Below are 18062 nucleotides of genomic sequence, written 5' to 3'. Positions count from 1 at the left end.
GTATCAAAGAAATGCTTGGAGAGTTTAGAGACTCACAGACCAAAGGAAGATATTTATAACAGCCCCTGGATTGTGGGTTTAAAACTACCTACACCACCATAAATACTATTTACTAACTAAACAAAGTATTTTGAATTCCACTGGAGGTGGGCAAATTGACTATGTTTTGGAACTCTATATAATCACTATTTTCCCACAAGATAATTGAACAGTAAGTGTTATTTTAAGTAGTCTTGGAAGAATTCCCAGTTTCACTGTAGGAAAAGAGAAGTTTTTATCTTGGGATTTTGTTCTGTTTTGAGAATCAGCACACACAACTGTTCATGCAGCTCTTTGCCTGGTTGTGATTAAATTAAATCTGTTACTTCAGAGAGGCTTCACCACACTTAGTTTACCCGCTGAGGTGTCTGGTCCCCCACCTTTATAACATTCTCTCCCGGCATGTTTCTTCCTGCTATAGCTGGTTACATACACTTTGTAGATAAATATACCTGCCTCCCTCATCTTCCTGTCTGATTAATTTGAGAATGTCACAGTTCCCTCGGAGTAGCCACGGGTGATGTCATAACCTCTCCTTTGGAGGGAGAGTTGTCAGGAACGAGGATTTCACTGGGTCCAAGACAGGAGGAGAATCTGCTGGAAACACTGCCAAAAAAGGAGGTGGGCAGTGGATTTTCAAACCTTCGCTGTAATCGCTAGTATGACCTATGACTACCTACTTACTAATGTGGTTCTCAGTAGTTAAAGAATGAGTCATACACAGTGAAAACACCATTGCAGACATAATGGTCTGGTTGCCACTGTCCTCTATTGTTTTGTGTTAAGGGTTTAATATGGTGTGGTGCCGCCAGAGATTTCTATGCGTCCTGTGTGAGACTCTCAAGCCCTTTCATGAATTTCTCATATAGGCATATAGCTGCACAGAGGCTTCATTTCGTCTTGTCTGATGAATGGGGGCAGGGGCAGGGACCCGAATTCTCATGGTGGTGGTAGAGGTGTCATAACCCCCCAGCACCATGAGGTTATCCAACCCTGAATTCCGGGGTGAGGTGGAAGAAGGGCAAGAGAGTGTGTCCAGGGAACACTTACTCACTAGGAAACAGCAGGTGGCCTTTTGAGCTTTCTCACTGAGAAAACGGGTAGCTAGTGATGCAGCTCTAGGCTGGAGGCCCAGAAGAACAAAATGATTAAATTTCAGGTGAGAAACACTCAACTTATGTTTCTCGGTGTGTTTCTCTGGAATAAGCTAAGGATAGATAGGAAAGGTGTACAATAAAAGCCACCTGAATGACCACACTTGGTACTCTCTGAACATATGCTGTTCTTACCTGATTGTACACAGCACAGCCAGGGTGTGGGTCTGACCCTCAGGTTCCAGTTTCTACTCCTTGATGAATCTGGAAGCCAACTCATCTGTTCAGACAGTTTTCCCAACCTGGGCCCTTTGCCAGGCCTTCTTGCCACTATTTAGGAAAGAGAATAAATAGCCTAAGGGTTAAGAGCTTGGATGTCAGAATCAGTTATGCTTGGCTTTCACAACCCATGTGAATATTAGTGAGTTGCTCATCTGTCTCAGTGATTCCGTCTGTAAAATGGAGATAAAATAATCTCAGACCCATTTGGCACAGGAACTTAATAATGTTCGGAAAGCCTCCTATACAGCATCAGTTGTTGTAAGATTTGCTGTCGTTAATATAAATTCCCACAGTTTAAAGGGGCAAAGCCACACTTTTTGTTACAGTTTCTTGCTATAAGGTGCTATGTTGTTCCCTACGGACTCCTCAGTCAGCCTTTGTTTAAAAAATAAAGACGTGAGTTTGACACGTGGTAGCTACGTGGAGACTGAATCAGGAACAATTGACAGAAGAGTACCCATATAATGCTTTCTTCTCAACTTGATGGAGTTTTTTCACCTCTTTTTTTGCTTGTTTTATCTTTAATTCAGACAAAAAGAAATAAAAATTTTCTATTCAACTTTTCCTTAACAAGACGTGTGTGTGTGTGAAATTCGCTCAGTTGTGTCCGATTCTTAGTGACCCCATGGACTATAGAGTCCAAGAATACTGGAGTGGGTAGCCTTTCCCTTCTCCAGGGGATCTTCCCAACCCAGGGATCAAACCCAGGTCTCCCACCTTGCAGGTGAATTCTTTACCAGCTGAGCCACAAGGGAAGCGCCAGGTAATAATGTAGAATCGACACAACATTGCAAATCAACTATACTCTAATAGAAATTTTAAAAAATAATGTTGAATCAATCATCCATTTGTTTCTTCACTTGTTTTTTTCATTCATTCATTTGACACCTAGTCACTCAGTGCTATAGGCAGGATTCCTAGTCCCCATGGACTTTTCCTCCCTGGGGGGCAGGGGTAGGGGCGGGCCGTATTTAGTCAGGGGGAAAAGACTCTGATGCTGGGAGGGATTGGGGGCAGGAGGAGAAGGGGACGACAGAGGATGAGATGGCTGGATGTCATCACCGACTTGATGGATGTGAGTTTGAGTGAACTCCGGGAGATGGTGATGGACAGGGAGGCCTGGAGTGCTGTGATTCATGGGGTCACAAAGAGTCGGACGCGACTGAACTGAACTGAACTGAGGCCCTTACAGGGTAATGTGATGAAAACCAGGACAGGGAAAGCTCAGAGGCTAAGAAATTACTTAGGAAATCTACCTTGCTCAAATGTAAAAGAACCAGGTGACTTCTTGGAGGAAGTGGTTGTCTAATGAGAGACCTAAGTAATGAGCAGAATTTTTCCAGGCAGGGAACAGCACATGTTAAGGTTTAGAAGCAAGAAGAATCCAGCTTCTCCACCAGATCAGAGTCTAATGACTAAAATACAGAATTTCAGGAAAGTATAAGAAAACAGGCCCGGAAAAGAAAGCAAAGGCATTATCTCTTTCTTTGTTTGTTTAATTAAAAGAATTTTTTATCATACTTGATTTATGATGTTGTTAGTTTTAAGTGTACGGCAAATTGATTCCATTTTATACATATATATATTCTTTTTCATTTTTCAGTCTCTTTCTTTCTTAAATTTTAAGATGTATCCTGCACACAAAGGTTAGAGGTAATTCTGTGTAGTCCCACTATGGAATGAAGACCACAGACTTGTACAAATGGAGAAAATCAAGCTGCTGGAAGATAGTTTTTACAATACAGAATCTTCATAAGTTTCCTCATTTCCTCTGAGTTGTCATGAATTTGAAGAACATCAGATATGCTCAAACACGCGCTTCAAATCCTGCTCCTTGATTCTCTTCCTTCACTAAAGCAAATTTTGGGACTTATAGCCAACGTATCAATTTCTGTCTTCTTCAGAAATCTTAACCTGTATGCCTGTGTTATTGCATTCCTCTTTATAGGCAATATTTTTGATGTATTACTTTTTATTGAGGTATACTTGAGGTACAATATTATTCATGTAAAAGTTTCAGTGTACAACATAGTGGTTCACAATTTTTAAAGGTTATATTCCATTTAGAGTTATTATAAAGTATTGACTTTATTTCCTGTATGGTGCTATATATCCTTACAGCTTGTTTATTTTACACATAATAGTTTGTGCCTCCTCCTCCCCCTCCCCACTGATCGTCACTAGTTTCTTGTCTATATCCGTGGGTCTGTTTCTTTTGTGTTATAGTCACTAGTTTGTTTTATTTTTTTAGAGTCCACATATAAGTGATATCACACAGTATTTGTCTTTCTCTGTTTGACGTATTTCCCTTGGCATAATACCCTCACGTCCATTTATGTTGTTTCAAATGGCAAAATGTCATTTTTTTTCTTTTTTTGGCAAAAAACAACTGTATTTGTGACTAAAATAAAAATTACAGATGCATGTTTATAAAACCTTGTTACAATGTTACCATTAGAAATTATTGGCTGAAATTTAATCTAAAATTCAGATTGAAAAGGATTTACATTTTAAAATAGCTCATGTGGAATTCTACTTAAGTAGCATCACCCACTACCTCTGGATTTTCTTTCCCCAAAGGGCGATGAAGTGGTGATTGAGGACATTTAGCAACATTCTTATGTGCTTTACTCCAAATTCAAGGTTTAAGTTGAACTTGTGATGTGAGCTGCATTATCCTATAGGGGACCAACTATATTCTATAGTTAAAAATTCATTCAGTCAATAGACTGCATGCTAAAGTTTTAAAATAAAGTTTGATAATAAAAATGCCATCCTTTTTATGATTAAGTAGTATTCCATTGTATGTGTATGTGAAAGTCAAAGTCGCTCAGTAATGTCCAACTCTTTGTGACTGTCTGCAGCCCTCCAGGCTCCTCTGTCCACTGAATTCTCCAGGGAAGAATACTGGAGTAGGTTGCTATTCCCTTCTCTGGAGATCTTCCGGACCCAGGGGTCAAACCAACTCTCTTGCACTGCAGGCAGACTCTTTACCTACATATATATGCATACATATGCATACATATATGTGTATGTATGTATGTGCGTGTGTATATATATATGCCACATTTCTTTATCTATTCATCTATTGATGGGCACTTAGGTTGCTTTTATATCTTGACAGTTGTAAATAATGTTGCTATGAACATTGATGTGCACCTACCTTTTCAAATTAGCATTCTCATTTTTTTTTCCAGATATATACCCAGGAATAGAATTGCTGGGTCATAAGATAGTTCTATTTTTAGTTTTTGTGCAACTCCAGTTTTTCACAGTGACTGCACCAATTTACATTCCCACCAACAGTGTCCTAGAGTTCCCTTTTTTCTGTATCCTCACTAACATTCATTATTTGTGGTCTTTTTGATGATAGCTATTCTGACAGATGTGCAGTGATATTTCATTGTGGTTTTAATTTGTGTTTCTGTGGTAATTGATGATCTTAAGGATCTTTTTGTGTGCCTGTTGGCCATCTGTACGTCCTCTTTGGAAAATGTATATTCAGGTTTTCTGCCCTTTGTTTTAGTTTTTTTCTTTTCCTTTGATGTTGAGTTGTAGGAGCTGTTTCTATATTTTGTACATTAATCCCTTATCGGTCTTAGCATTTGCAAATATTTTCTCCCATTCACTAGGCTATCTTTTTGTCTTGTAGATGGTTTCTATAGACAGTATTTTAACAGATAAATTAGATAAAGTATCTACTCATAAGAAGACAGAAACTTGTGACTCTAACCTTAATCAAAGTTAACTGGTTTAAAGTATTCTAGAATTCTCTACAGAATACTTGCTTGAGAGTATTTGTATAAGATAAGGGGAGAAGATTATTACTGAATCATTAACTCTTTCAAAATAATTTGTATTTCCCTCTTTGCATGCTTGTTTACGCTGCTCCCTCTGATAAGAATGCCAGCTACCAGCCTCATCCTTCCATGTCCATGTTAGCATCCTTTGACCATTTAAATTTTTTTTCAAGAAGAGCAATTTATTAATATATTTCCATTCATTATGATTATTATTTTTATTTGTTATTTTTTAAACAGTTTTACTGCATTTAGTAGACATAAACGTGCCTTAGATTTTTCTTAATTCACTATAGCACTTAATTGAGCACATTTTGTTTAATCAATAACGACAAAATATTTAGACAGAAGTATCATGAAAGACTTTAAATTTCCTAGATCAATAATCTAATCTTTTCCAACTTTGACAAGGAAAAAACATTGAGTCAATTATGCTTCCTTAGTCACTGGTTGCTGCTGAGTAGTTAACCTACAGGAGTTTCTAAAGATCAGACTGTTATATGGACTCTTTCTGTCTATTCTTGGCCAGAAATGTCCAGTGATTCTACAAGGAAATGCTTAATATCTTTTTGGAAAGCTCTGTAGGAAGTGAAACTAACCAAAACGAAAACGTTAGCACCTATCTCTGACCTCTGCTTCTGTATTCCAGCTATAAACACGATACACAGACCCACAGTATACTCGCTCTGTATTTTTGCTGAGCATTCCCTTATATAGACAGTAAAACATAAAGCCACTTAGATAACTTATGTGCTCCCTAAATAACATATGAAAGTGCTTAGGGCGTGGAAGATACTCAACAAATGTTATTTCTTGCTTTAGGTTTTAATATTATTTCATTCTTTAGAGCTATACTGAGCAATATGGTAGCCACTAGCCGCCACCTGTGGCTACTGAGCACTCGACATGCTTACTTGATTGTGCTCAAAATATAAAATACACATTGAATTTCAAGCACTTAGTATGGAAAAAGAATGTTAAATAGCTCAGTAATTTTAATATTGATAGCAAATTAGTATGGATATACTGAGTTAAATAAAATATATTATTTAAATAAGTTAATTTCATCTGTTGCTTTTTTTTTTGTTTTCCTGATGCAGCCACTAGAAAACTTAAAATTACATATGTGCCTCACGTTTGTGACTTGCATTGTATTTCCGTTGGACAGAAATGCTTTAGAGAAACCTCCCAGGTATTGTGGCAAGACAGTGGTACTGCAGATGTTCATTAATTTCTTCATCAGCTAAGAAGAAAAATAAAAAGAACAAATTACAGCTGAGCAAATAGAAACTGTTCACTTATTAAATTGAAATTAAATGTGGATTTTTGACTGTTCTGTGGTCAGTTTTACCTTTAAGAAACTATAGCTAACATTTAATGTCTAATGGAAAATAAAATCCCTATTTCTAGGTTACTGGTTGGTTCACCATGGAGTGGCTTTCCTAAGAACCGAATGGGAGATGTATATAAATGTCCTGTTGATCTATCCACCACTACATGTGAAAAATTGAATTTGCAAAGTAAGTTATAATTGGCAATGTGTTTTTTTTATACATATCAAAATCTTGTTATATACTCAGTTGAAAAAAGACAACAAAACCAGTCAGAGTTTTGCCTTTAAGAAATACACACAGCTTTTGTTGCCTTTATCTCTGTAGTCACATGGGGTCCAACTGTATCCAAATTTCCAACACAGTTTGATGACCTAATTGAGTAAGATGTGTGGGAAACATGCTGCCTCCTGGACCATCTGGCCCAGTCTGTGGACCAGTTTCCATCAATATTTAGGATGATTTTGGTGATTACTAACAGAAATCTGAGACTATTCATACTTCTCTCCCTCCTCAAAATAAACCATTCAGTATAGAAACATCAGTACTAGGGATAATTTGGGGGGTGCTGAGGAACACTCTGTGTTTCTGATCATGTGAAAATCATCTTGTTCTACTAAAAAAAGAAAATCACTATTTGGAATTATTTGTAACTCTTTGGAATTACTGGGTTTTAATTATCCACAAAAGCAGACCTCTATTTCCAGAAGTTAAGTAGTGAAGGAGAACTGGCAAAATAGTTTGATAAGATAGCAAGCAGGTTTAAGAAATGATTTTTCTAATAAAAAGGAGATGATCCTATAAGTAGAAACATCTACTTCTGCTTTCTCACTACACCAAAGCCTTTGTGTGGATCACAACAAACTGTGGAAAATCCTTCAAGAGACAAGAATACCAGACCACCTTACCTACCTCCTGAGAAATCTGTATGCAGGTCAAGAAGCAACAGTTAGAATTGGACATGGAACAACAGACTGGCTCCAAATAGGGAAAGGAGTATATCAAGGCTGTATGAAAGTGAAAGTGGAGAGTGAAAAAGTTGGCTTAAAGCTCAACATTCAGAAAACGAAGATCATGGCATCCGGTCCCATCTCTTCATGGGAAATAGATGGGGAAACAGTGGAAACAGTTTCAGACTTTATTTTTCTTGGCTCCAAAATCACTGCAGATGGTGACTGCAGCCATGAAATTAAAAGACGCTTACTCCTTGGAAGGAAAGTTATGACCAACCTAGATAGCATATTCAAAAGCAGAGGCATTACCTTGCCAACAAAGGTCCGTCTAGTCAAGGCTATGGTTTTTCTTGTGGTCATGTATGGATGTGAGAATTGGACTGTGAAGAAGGCTGAGTGCCGAAGAATTGATGCTTTTGAACTGTGGTGTTGGAGAAGACTCTTGAGAGTCCCTTGGACTGCAAGGAGATCCAACCAGTCCATTCTGAAGGAGAACAGCCCTGGGATTTCTTTGGAAGGAATGATGCTAAAGCTGAAACTCCAGTACTTTGGCCACCTCATGCGAAGAGTTGACTCATTGGAAAAGACTCTGATGGTGTGAGGGATTGGGGGCAAGAGGAGAAGGGGACAACAGAGGATGAGATGGCTGGATGGCATCACTGACTCGATGGATGTGAGTCTGAGTGAACTCTGGGAGTTGGTGATGGACAGAGAGGCCTGGCGTGCTGCGATTCATGGGGTCGCAAAGAGTCGGACACGACTGAGCGACTGATCTGATCTCATCTGATATTGTCACCCTGCTTATTTAACTTACATGCAGAGTATATTATGCAAAATGCCAGGCTGGATGAAGCACAGGCTGGAATCAAGATTGACGGGAGAAATATCAATAACCTCAGATAGGCAGATGACACCACCCTTATGGCAGAAAGTGAAGAGGAACTAAAGAGGAACTAAAGCTATGGTTTTTCCAGTAGTCATGTATGGATGTGAGAACTGCACTATAAAGAAAGCTGAGTGCCACAGAATTGATGCTTTTGAACTGCGGTGTTGGAGAAGACTCTTGAGAGTCCCTTGGACTGCAAGGAGATAAAACCAGTCCATCCTAAAGGAAATTAGTCCTGAATATTCATTGGAAGGATTGATGCTGAAGCTGAAACTGCAATACTTTGGCCACCTGATGTGAAGAACTGACTCACTGGAAAAGACCCTGATGCTGAGAAAGGTTGAAGGCAAGAGGAGAAGGGGACAGCAGAGGATGAGATGGTTGGATGGCATCACCAACTCTATGGACATGAGTTCGAGCAAGCTTCAGGAGTTGGTGATGGACAGGGAAGCCTGGGGTGCTGCAGTCCATGGGGTCGCAAAGAGTTGGACACAACTGAGCAACTGAACTGACTGATCATATTTGTAAGGAGAGAGGAAGGAGGCAATAAAAGGGAGTGACGACCAATCAAGAATAAAGTTAACTGGATGAAATTAATGTCTCTGGTACCTGGGAAAATGAGCCTTACGAAGAATACTCCCTTCTCTGAAACACAGAGGAAAGAGACAAGTCAGAATTCTAAAAGGACCGTTAGGTAAAGATGAGAGAAGTTGAGATTACCCTTTGAGTGTGATTATCTTGTTTGCACTAGAGAGTGATGGAATCTGGGTTGAGTTTAGAGGCTTGAGAAGAAGGGTGAAGTTTTAAAATGGGCATCCTGGGAAACAGGGGATAAACTGTATAATAAAACTTTTGAGCTCTCACCCCTAAATATGTATGTATATTTATTTTTAGAAATTTTATGCATATGTATATAAATGAGCAGATAATTAGGATTAGAGCTTCCCAGGTGTTGCGCTGGTAAAGAAGTTTGATCCCTGAGTGGGGAAGATTCCCTGGAATGAGAAATGGCAAGCCACGCCAGTATTATTGCCTGGAATTTCACCATCAGAGTAGCCTGGCAGGCTACTGTCCATGGGGTCACAAAGAGTCGGACACAACTAAGTGACTGAGCACACACAACTTAGGATAAATGATGCATATACACATTTACAGAAACAGTGTAATTTTATGTATATGTATACGTGTGTGTGTCTGTATATATGTACACACATACCCTGGCAGAGATTAGAGGATAATGAAAAACTAATATGTATAGGTGTACAGGTATGTGTGCATGTATGTTGATACACATATACACCTTGGCAGAGATCAGAGGATAATGAAAAAAATGATATTATTGAAAAGAATTTCAATGTTCAGTAGGTCAAGAATGGATACAGCAAATGATGCCTTAGCTGAATGGGAGAGAGAAGATTGGAGAGATTTATCTATTATTCTATGTGCTAGTGTCATGATGGTTTTCTAAAGTTCACTTACTGTTGCTTTGGGCCAGATTCTACCATATGGCATTCTTTGATAACACTTTAAGAATGTTTTTTTCTGATCCAGAATAAAGCATTAGATGGAATCATCATGACCTTTGTAGACCCCACCCCTGAGGATCATATTCTGCAGCCTCACTCATTTAAGTGAGCAGCCAGATCAATGAAACATCTCATTTCCATACACTTGATTACCCACCATGAGTACTAAACTCAATGCTACATATAAACCTGAATGTACATTGAAAAAAAAAGTCTTTAAATGATAATTTAACCACTTTTAAAAATCTTCTCCCCTTTGAAAGCTTCCACGAGCATGTCCAATGTTACTGAGATGAAAACCAACATGAGCCTTGGCTTGACACTGACAAGGAACGTGGGAACAGGAGGATTTCTTGTGAGTGTTTACTTTTCAAATCCTCATTCCTCTCAAGTATGAAGTCAGTGTCTTCCGACCATCCCTCCTAGCAAACCAAATCTTGAGGTTTAAATGTTCAAACTTGAATTTTGGATAAGTTATGCTAGAGGAGAGCCAACATGAAAAGAACAATGTGTTGATATGTAAGCATCTTAAGATATTTAGCAAAAATATTGCCACAGAATGTTTTGGGGAAAGAGGGCAGAAGGAACAGCGATTCTTTGCCCTTGAAAAATGTGTTTTGTATTTGTTGATAACAACAGAATTCTAGCTCTCATTTCCCCTTCCTGTAGAAACATTCTGGATAGGTACAGCTAGTTCAGAAAGCAGGTTTCAAAGCTACGAAGTACTTTTGTTTTTAATAATTTCTGCTAATCATTGACTACTCTGATATTATTTAAAGCAATGATCTGGACTCATTTCATGTTAGCATTTACTCTCATTTAGTTTCTAGAACACTGTGTAAAGACCACCACAAATCAGAGTAAAAGAGAATGCTGTATTTAACAAGTAGTCTGGGGACAATTAATTGGTGAATATTTTGCATATCCAGGTATACTTCCAAGTGAACTAAAGAGTTAATCTTAAAAACTAGAAGAAAATGGAAGTTTTCTGAGAGAATTTCTGACCTTGGAACTAACAGAAAAAATAATATAGAAAATTGTTAAAAGACACGAGTATGTTAAAAAAAAAAAAATCATCACACACCAAAAGATAAAAGAAAGGAAAAAAGAGTTTAAAAGCAAACAAAAACCCAACCTCATTTGACATTTCTACCAACCCATGTAGGTGTAACTTAGTTGTATATCTCTGTTAAAATCATCTTAGAAAGCTTGATTATGACATGTTGCATTGACATGCTAACTTAAAAGCCTGTGTATATAAACAGATTTCTCTAAAAATGTAATCAATATTGAACAATATGATTCTGTTTTTCCTGAGAGATATTAGACTTTGGTACCACCTAGTAAATTAGGTGTTGCTTATAATATATGTTAGATCAATGCATACATGAGTATTTCAATGAATCTTCCTGGTTTATAATCTTCTGAAGTCTTTATCATAAGGTTGTTTTGTCTTTCTTGTTTCTTTTTTTAAAGTTAAATAAATTAAAAAAGAAAATATATTGAGGTATAGGGATTACAGAATATGCTTCAAAGTTTTTAAGCTGTAACTTCAGATTTTTAATCTGTAACTTTATCAATTTTTATGTAACTGTAAAACCTTTTATAAACCTTATATATAAAATGAAGTTGAAGGAATTTGAGGTTAATTTAATAGTCAGTGTAGCAAGTAGAAGGAAAGAGGGAAAGAGAAAAAAAAGAAAGGAAAAAGAAAAAAAGCTAAGGTTTCTTTTCCATACCTAAAAGGTCAAAATCTCAAGATACTTTTAAGAATACTGTGGAAAAGACTGACAATCATCACATTTTTTGAAACTTCTTAAGTTCTGGGCTTAAAGTCGGAATGTTGTTCTGGCATTAACAATTGGCATATTCTAATTTCAACTCCTTAATGTTGTTTTCCATTGCTTTTACAACCAAAAAATATTTTTGAATACTTCATGAGTTAGTGTTTTTCAGGGTGATTAAGCTACACCAATTTGGGGGTGTGGATGTAGGAAATCAGTAATTGGTATCTCATTCGGTAAACATACCCAAGGCATCAATTGTGATTCTCCCCTAATTGGCAAAATGAACCAGTTTTATAAGGGAAAAACTGTGCCTTGCTCATTGAGCATGAAATATGACCACAGCTGCTTCTCCTTTGAGCTACCAACAATTAAACTGGGTCAAATAAGTTCCCTTTCATTCTTCCAATCACTTTGTGCAAGTCCACACTTTTCAGTTAAGTTTTAATAGTTGTTCCACAGCTTTACATAAGGTTAAACTTTGCAGATTTTTTTAAGATCATAACTAGACTTGTCTTCCCCATTTTTTCTCGTTCCACATCTAATGATTTGTATTTAACCTAATATTTTCTGCCTGCAATGCAGGAGACCTGTGGTCAATCCCTTGGTTGGGAAGATCCCCTGGAGAAGGGCATGGCAACCCACTCCCGTGTTCTTGCCTGGAGAATTCCATGGACAGAGGAGCCTGATGGGTTACAGTCCAAAGAGTCAGACATGACTGAGCAACTAACACACAGACACTTGATATTTCCCACATGATTTAATCAGGAGTTCTTGCCGTTCAAGGGCTACTGAAAGGGAGAGCTTTGGGACTGGGTTGATGGTGATATTAATAACTGGAGTATGATGTGCACACGAAGACAAGCGCCAGCTTGGATGACTGAAGGTTCTAGGGAGTGGACGTAGGCAGCTCTGAAGTCCTCAAAGAAATGCTTTGATAACTGCAGAGTTAAAAACTGGCAGTTCATGAGCCTGCTAGTTCCTGTGTGTTTGTTTAGCATGTAGAGTGTTTCAAGGGTGTTTTTTTGTTTTAATTATAAATTTTCACAGAAAGTTTTTGCTTTGATTCTCCTTGAGAATTTGAGAGGTTCAGCCACACAGGGCCTGTTTCACAGCAGCCAGTGGGCAGGAGCCACAGTGGTCTGCCCTGCACAGCAGGTGTGGGCTCTTCACTCACCGTGATGTCTACACCTGGCCCAAGCTCTCTGCCAAGCTGCCTGCCTGGCCCATGGGGACACAGGGTTTATTATTTGTCCTGAATAGTGAAAATGGAAGGGACAGGAGGAGACATATGTTCAAGGCATAATACTGCTAGTGAGGCTGGCTAACAATGACATATCATTTGCTATTTACCCAGTACTGTTCTAAGTGTTTCATAGACATAGACTCATTTTGTCTTCACAACAGTCTTAAGTTAGGAGGTCTGATCATCCTCATTTTATAGATGAGGCAGGTGAGACCCGGGTACCTGAGAGACAAAAAATGAACTTGGCCCCTTTTTTCTCCTGGTTGTTCTCTGGAAGGACAGCACCCCTTTTCTCTGGTTTGGTGGGTCACCTGATGGGCTCCTCCCTACACTGACAGTCCCAGTGTCCCTGTCCTCGAGACGCCTGCCACCGGGCACAGCACGTCTGCCACCCTCTCCTTCCCCCTGTGGGCTCCAGTGCACTTTCTCTCAAAGGCGTTGTTAACTTGTTAGTTTCAAGAGTTGATGATTCCTAGTGTCTTAGAAGGGAAATGATTCCTGAGCTTCACAAATGGCAAGGTGGAAGGTTAACATTTTCTATGTATTTTGTCATTGTTCTCATTTTTTTTAAGACCTGTGGTCCCCTGTGGGCACAGCAGTGTGGAAGTCAGTATTACACAACTGGCGTTTGCTCTGATGTCAGTCCTGATTTTCAGTTGCGGACCAGCTTTGCGCCTGCAGTTCAGAGTAAGTTATGAATGTGCCAAGGGTCTGAGCAATGCCTTACTTTAAAAGAGGGGAAAAATTGTATCAGCAAGTGCCATTCTCTTTTACTCTGTCGCATTTCATGTGGATGTGACCTTTGTCTTACCTATGGAAATATGTTTCTTTTGTCATTTCCTATGTAGCCTGCCCTTCCTTCATAGATGTTGTGGTTGTATGTGATGAATCAAACAGTATTTATCCCTGGGATGCAGTAAAGAACTTTTTGGAAAAATTTGTACAAGGCCTAGATATAGGCCCCACAAAGACACAGGTATGGACATCCTTTATATAGACCCTAACCCACAGGTTTCTTAGAAAATATTACTAGAGATGAGATCTTCATCTTTGCATTTGTCCAATCCCCATATTAAAGGCATTTAATGGTAATCTTGAAAGTTAATTGAAATTTGTGCTACGTTGAGTTATTCTATTGTAACTTTGCCTAATGCTGGTCTTTTAAGCATGGGTTCCTATTTCTGACACAGGCATTGGATATGTGATATAGCATCTTAATTATCTTTTGTTGCTAAGTTTTTCTTCCATTAACTCATGCACTAATCAGTACATTTAAAAATCCATTATGTATGTTTTTTTTACACACACTTGGACTAATAATGGTAACTTTCTCTTTTTACTGGTGAAAAAATTATTTTTTAAGTCTAGGATTTTTATAAATAAGTTCATAGACAGCATATTTCTGCCATAGCTCAGTTGGCAAAGAATCTGCCTGCAACGCAGGAGGCCCCGGTTCAATTCCTGGGATGGGAAGCTCCTCTGGAGAAGGCATAGGCTCCCCACTCCAGTATTCTTGGGTTTCCCTTGTGGTTCAGCTGGTAAAGAGTCTGCCTGCAATGGGGGAGATCTGGGTTCAGTCCCCGGGCTGGGAAGATCCCCTGGGGAAAGGAAAGGCTACCCACTCCAGTATTCTGGCCTAGAGAATTCCATGGACTCTATAGTCCATGGGGGTCACAAAGAGTTGGACACGACTGAGCAACTTTTAGTTCAGTGTCATAGTCTAGGCTAAACTTCCATTCTTTACAGAAGTCCTTTCAATAGTTTTGTGTAACTTTATGTTTTAAAGAGTCTTTGGTTTTCATTCTTCCTGTGGTAGGTAACCAAAATTAAGGAGCAGAAAGGTCCTGCTTTTATAACACTGAATAGCATTTTTAAAGTTTTGGGTTTTTTCTTTCTTTCTTGTTGGATCTGCCATTTTCTGGGTCATCCTGGCTGTAGGAAAATATTGAACCAATATCAACAGGAACCAGTTTACAGAGTTACCAGTTCCTATGTTGCATCTGATGCTCCAAGGCCCAACAGTTATTAGAACACTTTCCCCTAAATGCTTTGCAGTTATCTGTATTGAAATTTGCCTTTCTGCATCTCTATACAGTATTGTAAAATACTGTTGCATGTTTTCCCCATTGACATTGCTTTTCAATACCAAGAGGATATTAATATCCATCAAAACTTTGAAGGTTTCACTGTGGGCTTTCACTGAAAATTCTGTTAAATAAGACTAAGTATCATACTGGTTTCTAGAGAACATCGCTGTTGAAGCCCCTCATAAGAGAAGTTTTCATCTGTATCTATTTATTTTCTGTCTCTAAATGAATTACCCCTGTAACGTCACTTACTGTGTTTAATAGTTTCCATGTGGAATTCCTGACCTTCTTCTCCTATCTTGCAACCCCAGTGCATCTCCTTCATATCTAAAAGTGGTTTTACTCAGCATCTTCTTCCAACCTAAATGTGACCTTTCTGTAAGCCCTAATCTGCCACATCTTCTCTTCCACCTTCCTCCCTCTCACACAGAAGTTGTGGGGCTGTGTCAGGGGGTCACCACTCTCTTCCTCTCAGCTTAGATTTTGAGATTCTTAAGAGTTTCCGTTGGTCCTTTCCTCTCTCTCAAGTCTTACATCTTACCTTGAAGAGAGGAATTCAACAATATCATGGTTTTTTGGTCATTTTCCTAGGCCTTCCTGGCAAAAGCAGCTGATTGATCTCAGAAATCCAGGCCTTGCCCATTCCACCTTCCTTACACACTGGCCTCTATTTCAGCGACTCTTTTACCACTGATTTTCTTATAACCACTTCCCACTCTGGAAACCCCAAATCCTAGGCATAGGGAGTGATCTCAGTGCTGAGTACAAGGACATTAACCAAAGTGTTTGACCTCCTTGATCTAAAGGATTAGGGTATGTGCTCAAACGTCTTGTTCCGAAGTTGTCCTACCTCTCAGCTCTCCCAAATAAGACTCTCCAGTGGCATTTTCCCTGAAGACCAGAAATGTCCTGTCCAGAACACACATATAGCAGCTTCCTTTCTAACATCTGTGATGAGAGGAAATCCAGCACAGTGAAAACATTTATACTGACTGCATTGATTAGCAGTCACTTTTCCTAGTATTCAACTATACTTCCTTGTTTATTAGATAATTACCCTCAGTTGATGAGATGTTATATTCCATTCATGATTGCTTGTAATGGTTAACATGTATATATCCTTTTGTAACTAGAAAATCTATTTAAATCTTCCTGTTATGAACTTTATTCTACTATTCATCCATATGGCAGTGCTTTAAAAGCTGCAGCTATTATTCTTGAGAACCATATGGCACATAAATGGCACATTATCATGCTTGTCAATAAGTCCCACTGCTGTACACTGATGGCCTCTGACAGGGAAGTTATCCTATTGGAAGAAAAATAACTATTCTTAAGAAAAATTTTGGAAATGATTCCCTTAAGCTATCAGCCCATATATAAATGCACTTCTGATTTTTATTATATTGGTTACATAGGAATGATTTATAACAATGACAAGCCTGTAATAAACTTCTTTTCTCTTAAAGATGGGGTTAATTCAATATGCCAATAATCCAAGAGTTGTGTTTAACCTGAATACTTTTAAATCCAAAGATGAAATGATTAAAGCAACATCGCAGACATTCCAATATGGTGGAGACCTTACAAATACCTTCAAAGCAATTCAGTATGCAAGGTAAGTTATGATGCTAATAGGTCAATATGTTGATAAAATATAAAATAAAAAGTGCTCATAAGTAAGAAAAGACAAAGAAAAATATATGGTGCATGCATGCTCAGTTGCTCAGTCGTGTCCAACTCTTTGCAACCCTGTGGACTGTAGCCTACCAGGCTCCTCTGTCCATGGGATTCTCCAGGCAAGAATACTGAAGTGGGTTGCCATTTCCTCCTCCAGTGTGTCTTCCCAGCACAGGGATTGAACCCACATCTCTTGCATTTCCTGCATTGGCAGGTGGATTCTTTACTACTGCACCATGTGGGAAACCTAAATATGTGGTCAGTTCAGTTCAGTTCAGTCGCTCAGTCGCATCTGACTCTTTGCGACCCCATGAATCACAGCGCTCCAGGCCTCCCTGTCCATCACCAACTCCTGGAGTTCACTCAAACTCATGTCCATCGAGTCAGTGATGCCATCCAGCCATCTCATTCTCTGTCGTCCCCTTCTCTTCTTGCCCTTCTCCTCAGAACTAGTAGAGTAGACAAGTCTGAACATTCTTTTACTTGAACACTTTGAGAAGGCATAAGGGAATAAAATTTTTAAATCTTTGATTTCTGTGACTTTTATAAGATTTTTTAATATATTATATGAAGTAAATAAAATGAAATTAAAAGACCTTGGGTTAAGTTGGACACGGAGCAATCTGCAATTATTTGTTACTATTTATTAATGCAATTATTTGTTACTATTTATTAAGACCACAAACAACTTGAGCTAGTGGGATACTTCAGCCAAATTAAGAATAGCCATAGAATCTTAAGTGTTAATGACATAGGAGTCTGAATTGAAGGACTCATTCTGCTTACTACTATCTGGGGCAATTTCATAACTATATAACACTCTCCTAATTCTTAGCTCAGTGTCTCTATTTTCTTAGCACTGCTGACCTTCATCTTCACTCTGATTTGATCAGATACCTTTACCAAAAAAGTGCTAAACATTCTCATATTGTTTAAAAATTATAAATGAGAACAGTACGCTCATCTTCCTTTAAACCTACTTTTTGCCCTTTTCCATCTGGTTGTGCCTTCCTTCCACTGCCATAATTCCTTAAAAGAAGTATCTATGTTCCTTTCTTCATATCCCTGAAACATATGGCTCTGCCACCAGGTAAATGTGGTTTTGCCTCAAGCCTCATCCTCTTTAGCTTCCCTTATCATTTGACAATAATGAGCATGCGGTGCTATTTCAACCCCAGATGCCTTGACACCACACACTTCTTGAAAACCTGCCAACTTTTGTCAACAAGTTTGCCTCTTCATTGGCTCCTTTTCCTAGTTTTTCTTCACTAAACAGAGTCCTTCTTTCATAGCTCTTTTTTTCTTAGGTGTTGTATCCACTCTCATGGTTACATGAGCCATCAGCCCTGCCTGG

General features: G+C 38.6%; 1 protein-coding gene across 1 annotated transcript in view; it reads left to right on the top strand.

Annotated features, from left to right (window-relative positions):
* The window catches only part of ITGA2 (integrin subunit alpha 2), a 108573-nt gene that overhangs the window by 41796 nt on the left and 48715 nt on the right, over positions 1-18062 (top strand). The window contains exons 3-7 of the mRNA XM_027520417.1: positions 6626-6735; positions 10175-10266; positions 13514-13628; positions 13790-13917; positions 16498-16646. Of these exons, the coding sequence (XP_027376218.1) occupies positions 6626-6735; positions 10175-10266; positions 13514-13628; positions 13790-13917; positions 16498-16646 (594 nt within the window). The remainder of the gene's footprint in view (positions 1-6625; positions 6736-10174; positions 10267-13513; positions 13629-13789; positions 13918-16497; positions 16647-18062) is intronic.

This window comes from Bos indicus x Bos taurus, chromosome 20 (assembly GCF_003369695.1).
Source record: "Bos indicus x Bos taurus breed Angus x Brahman F1 hybrid chromosome 20, Bos_hybrid_MaternalHap_v2.0, whole genome shotgun sequence".
Lineage (NCBI taxonomy): Eukaryota > Metazoa > Chordata > Mammalia > Artiodactyla > Bovidae > Bos > Bos indicus x Bos taurus.
This window is presented reverse-complemented; position numbering and strand designations above follow the sequence as displayed.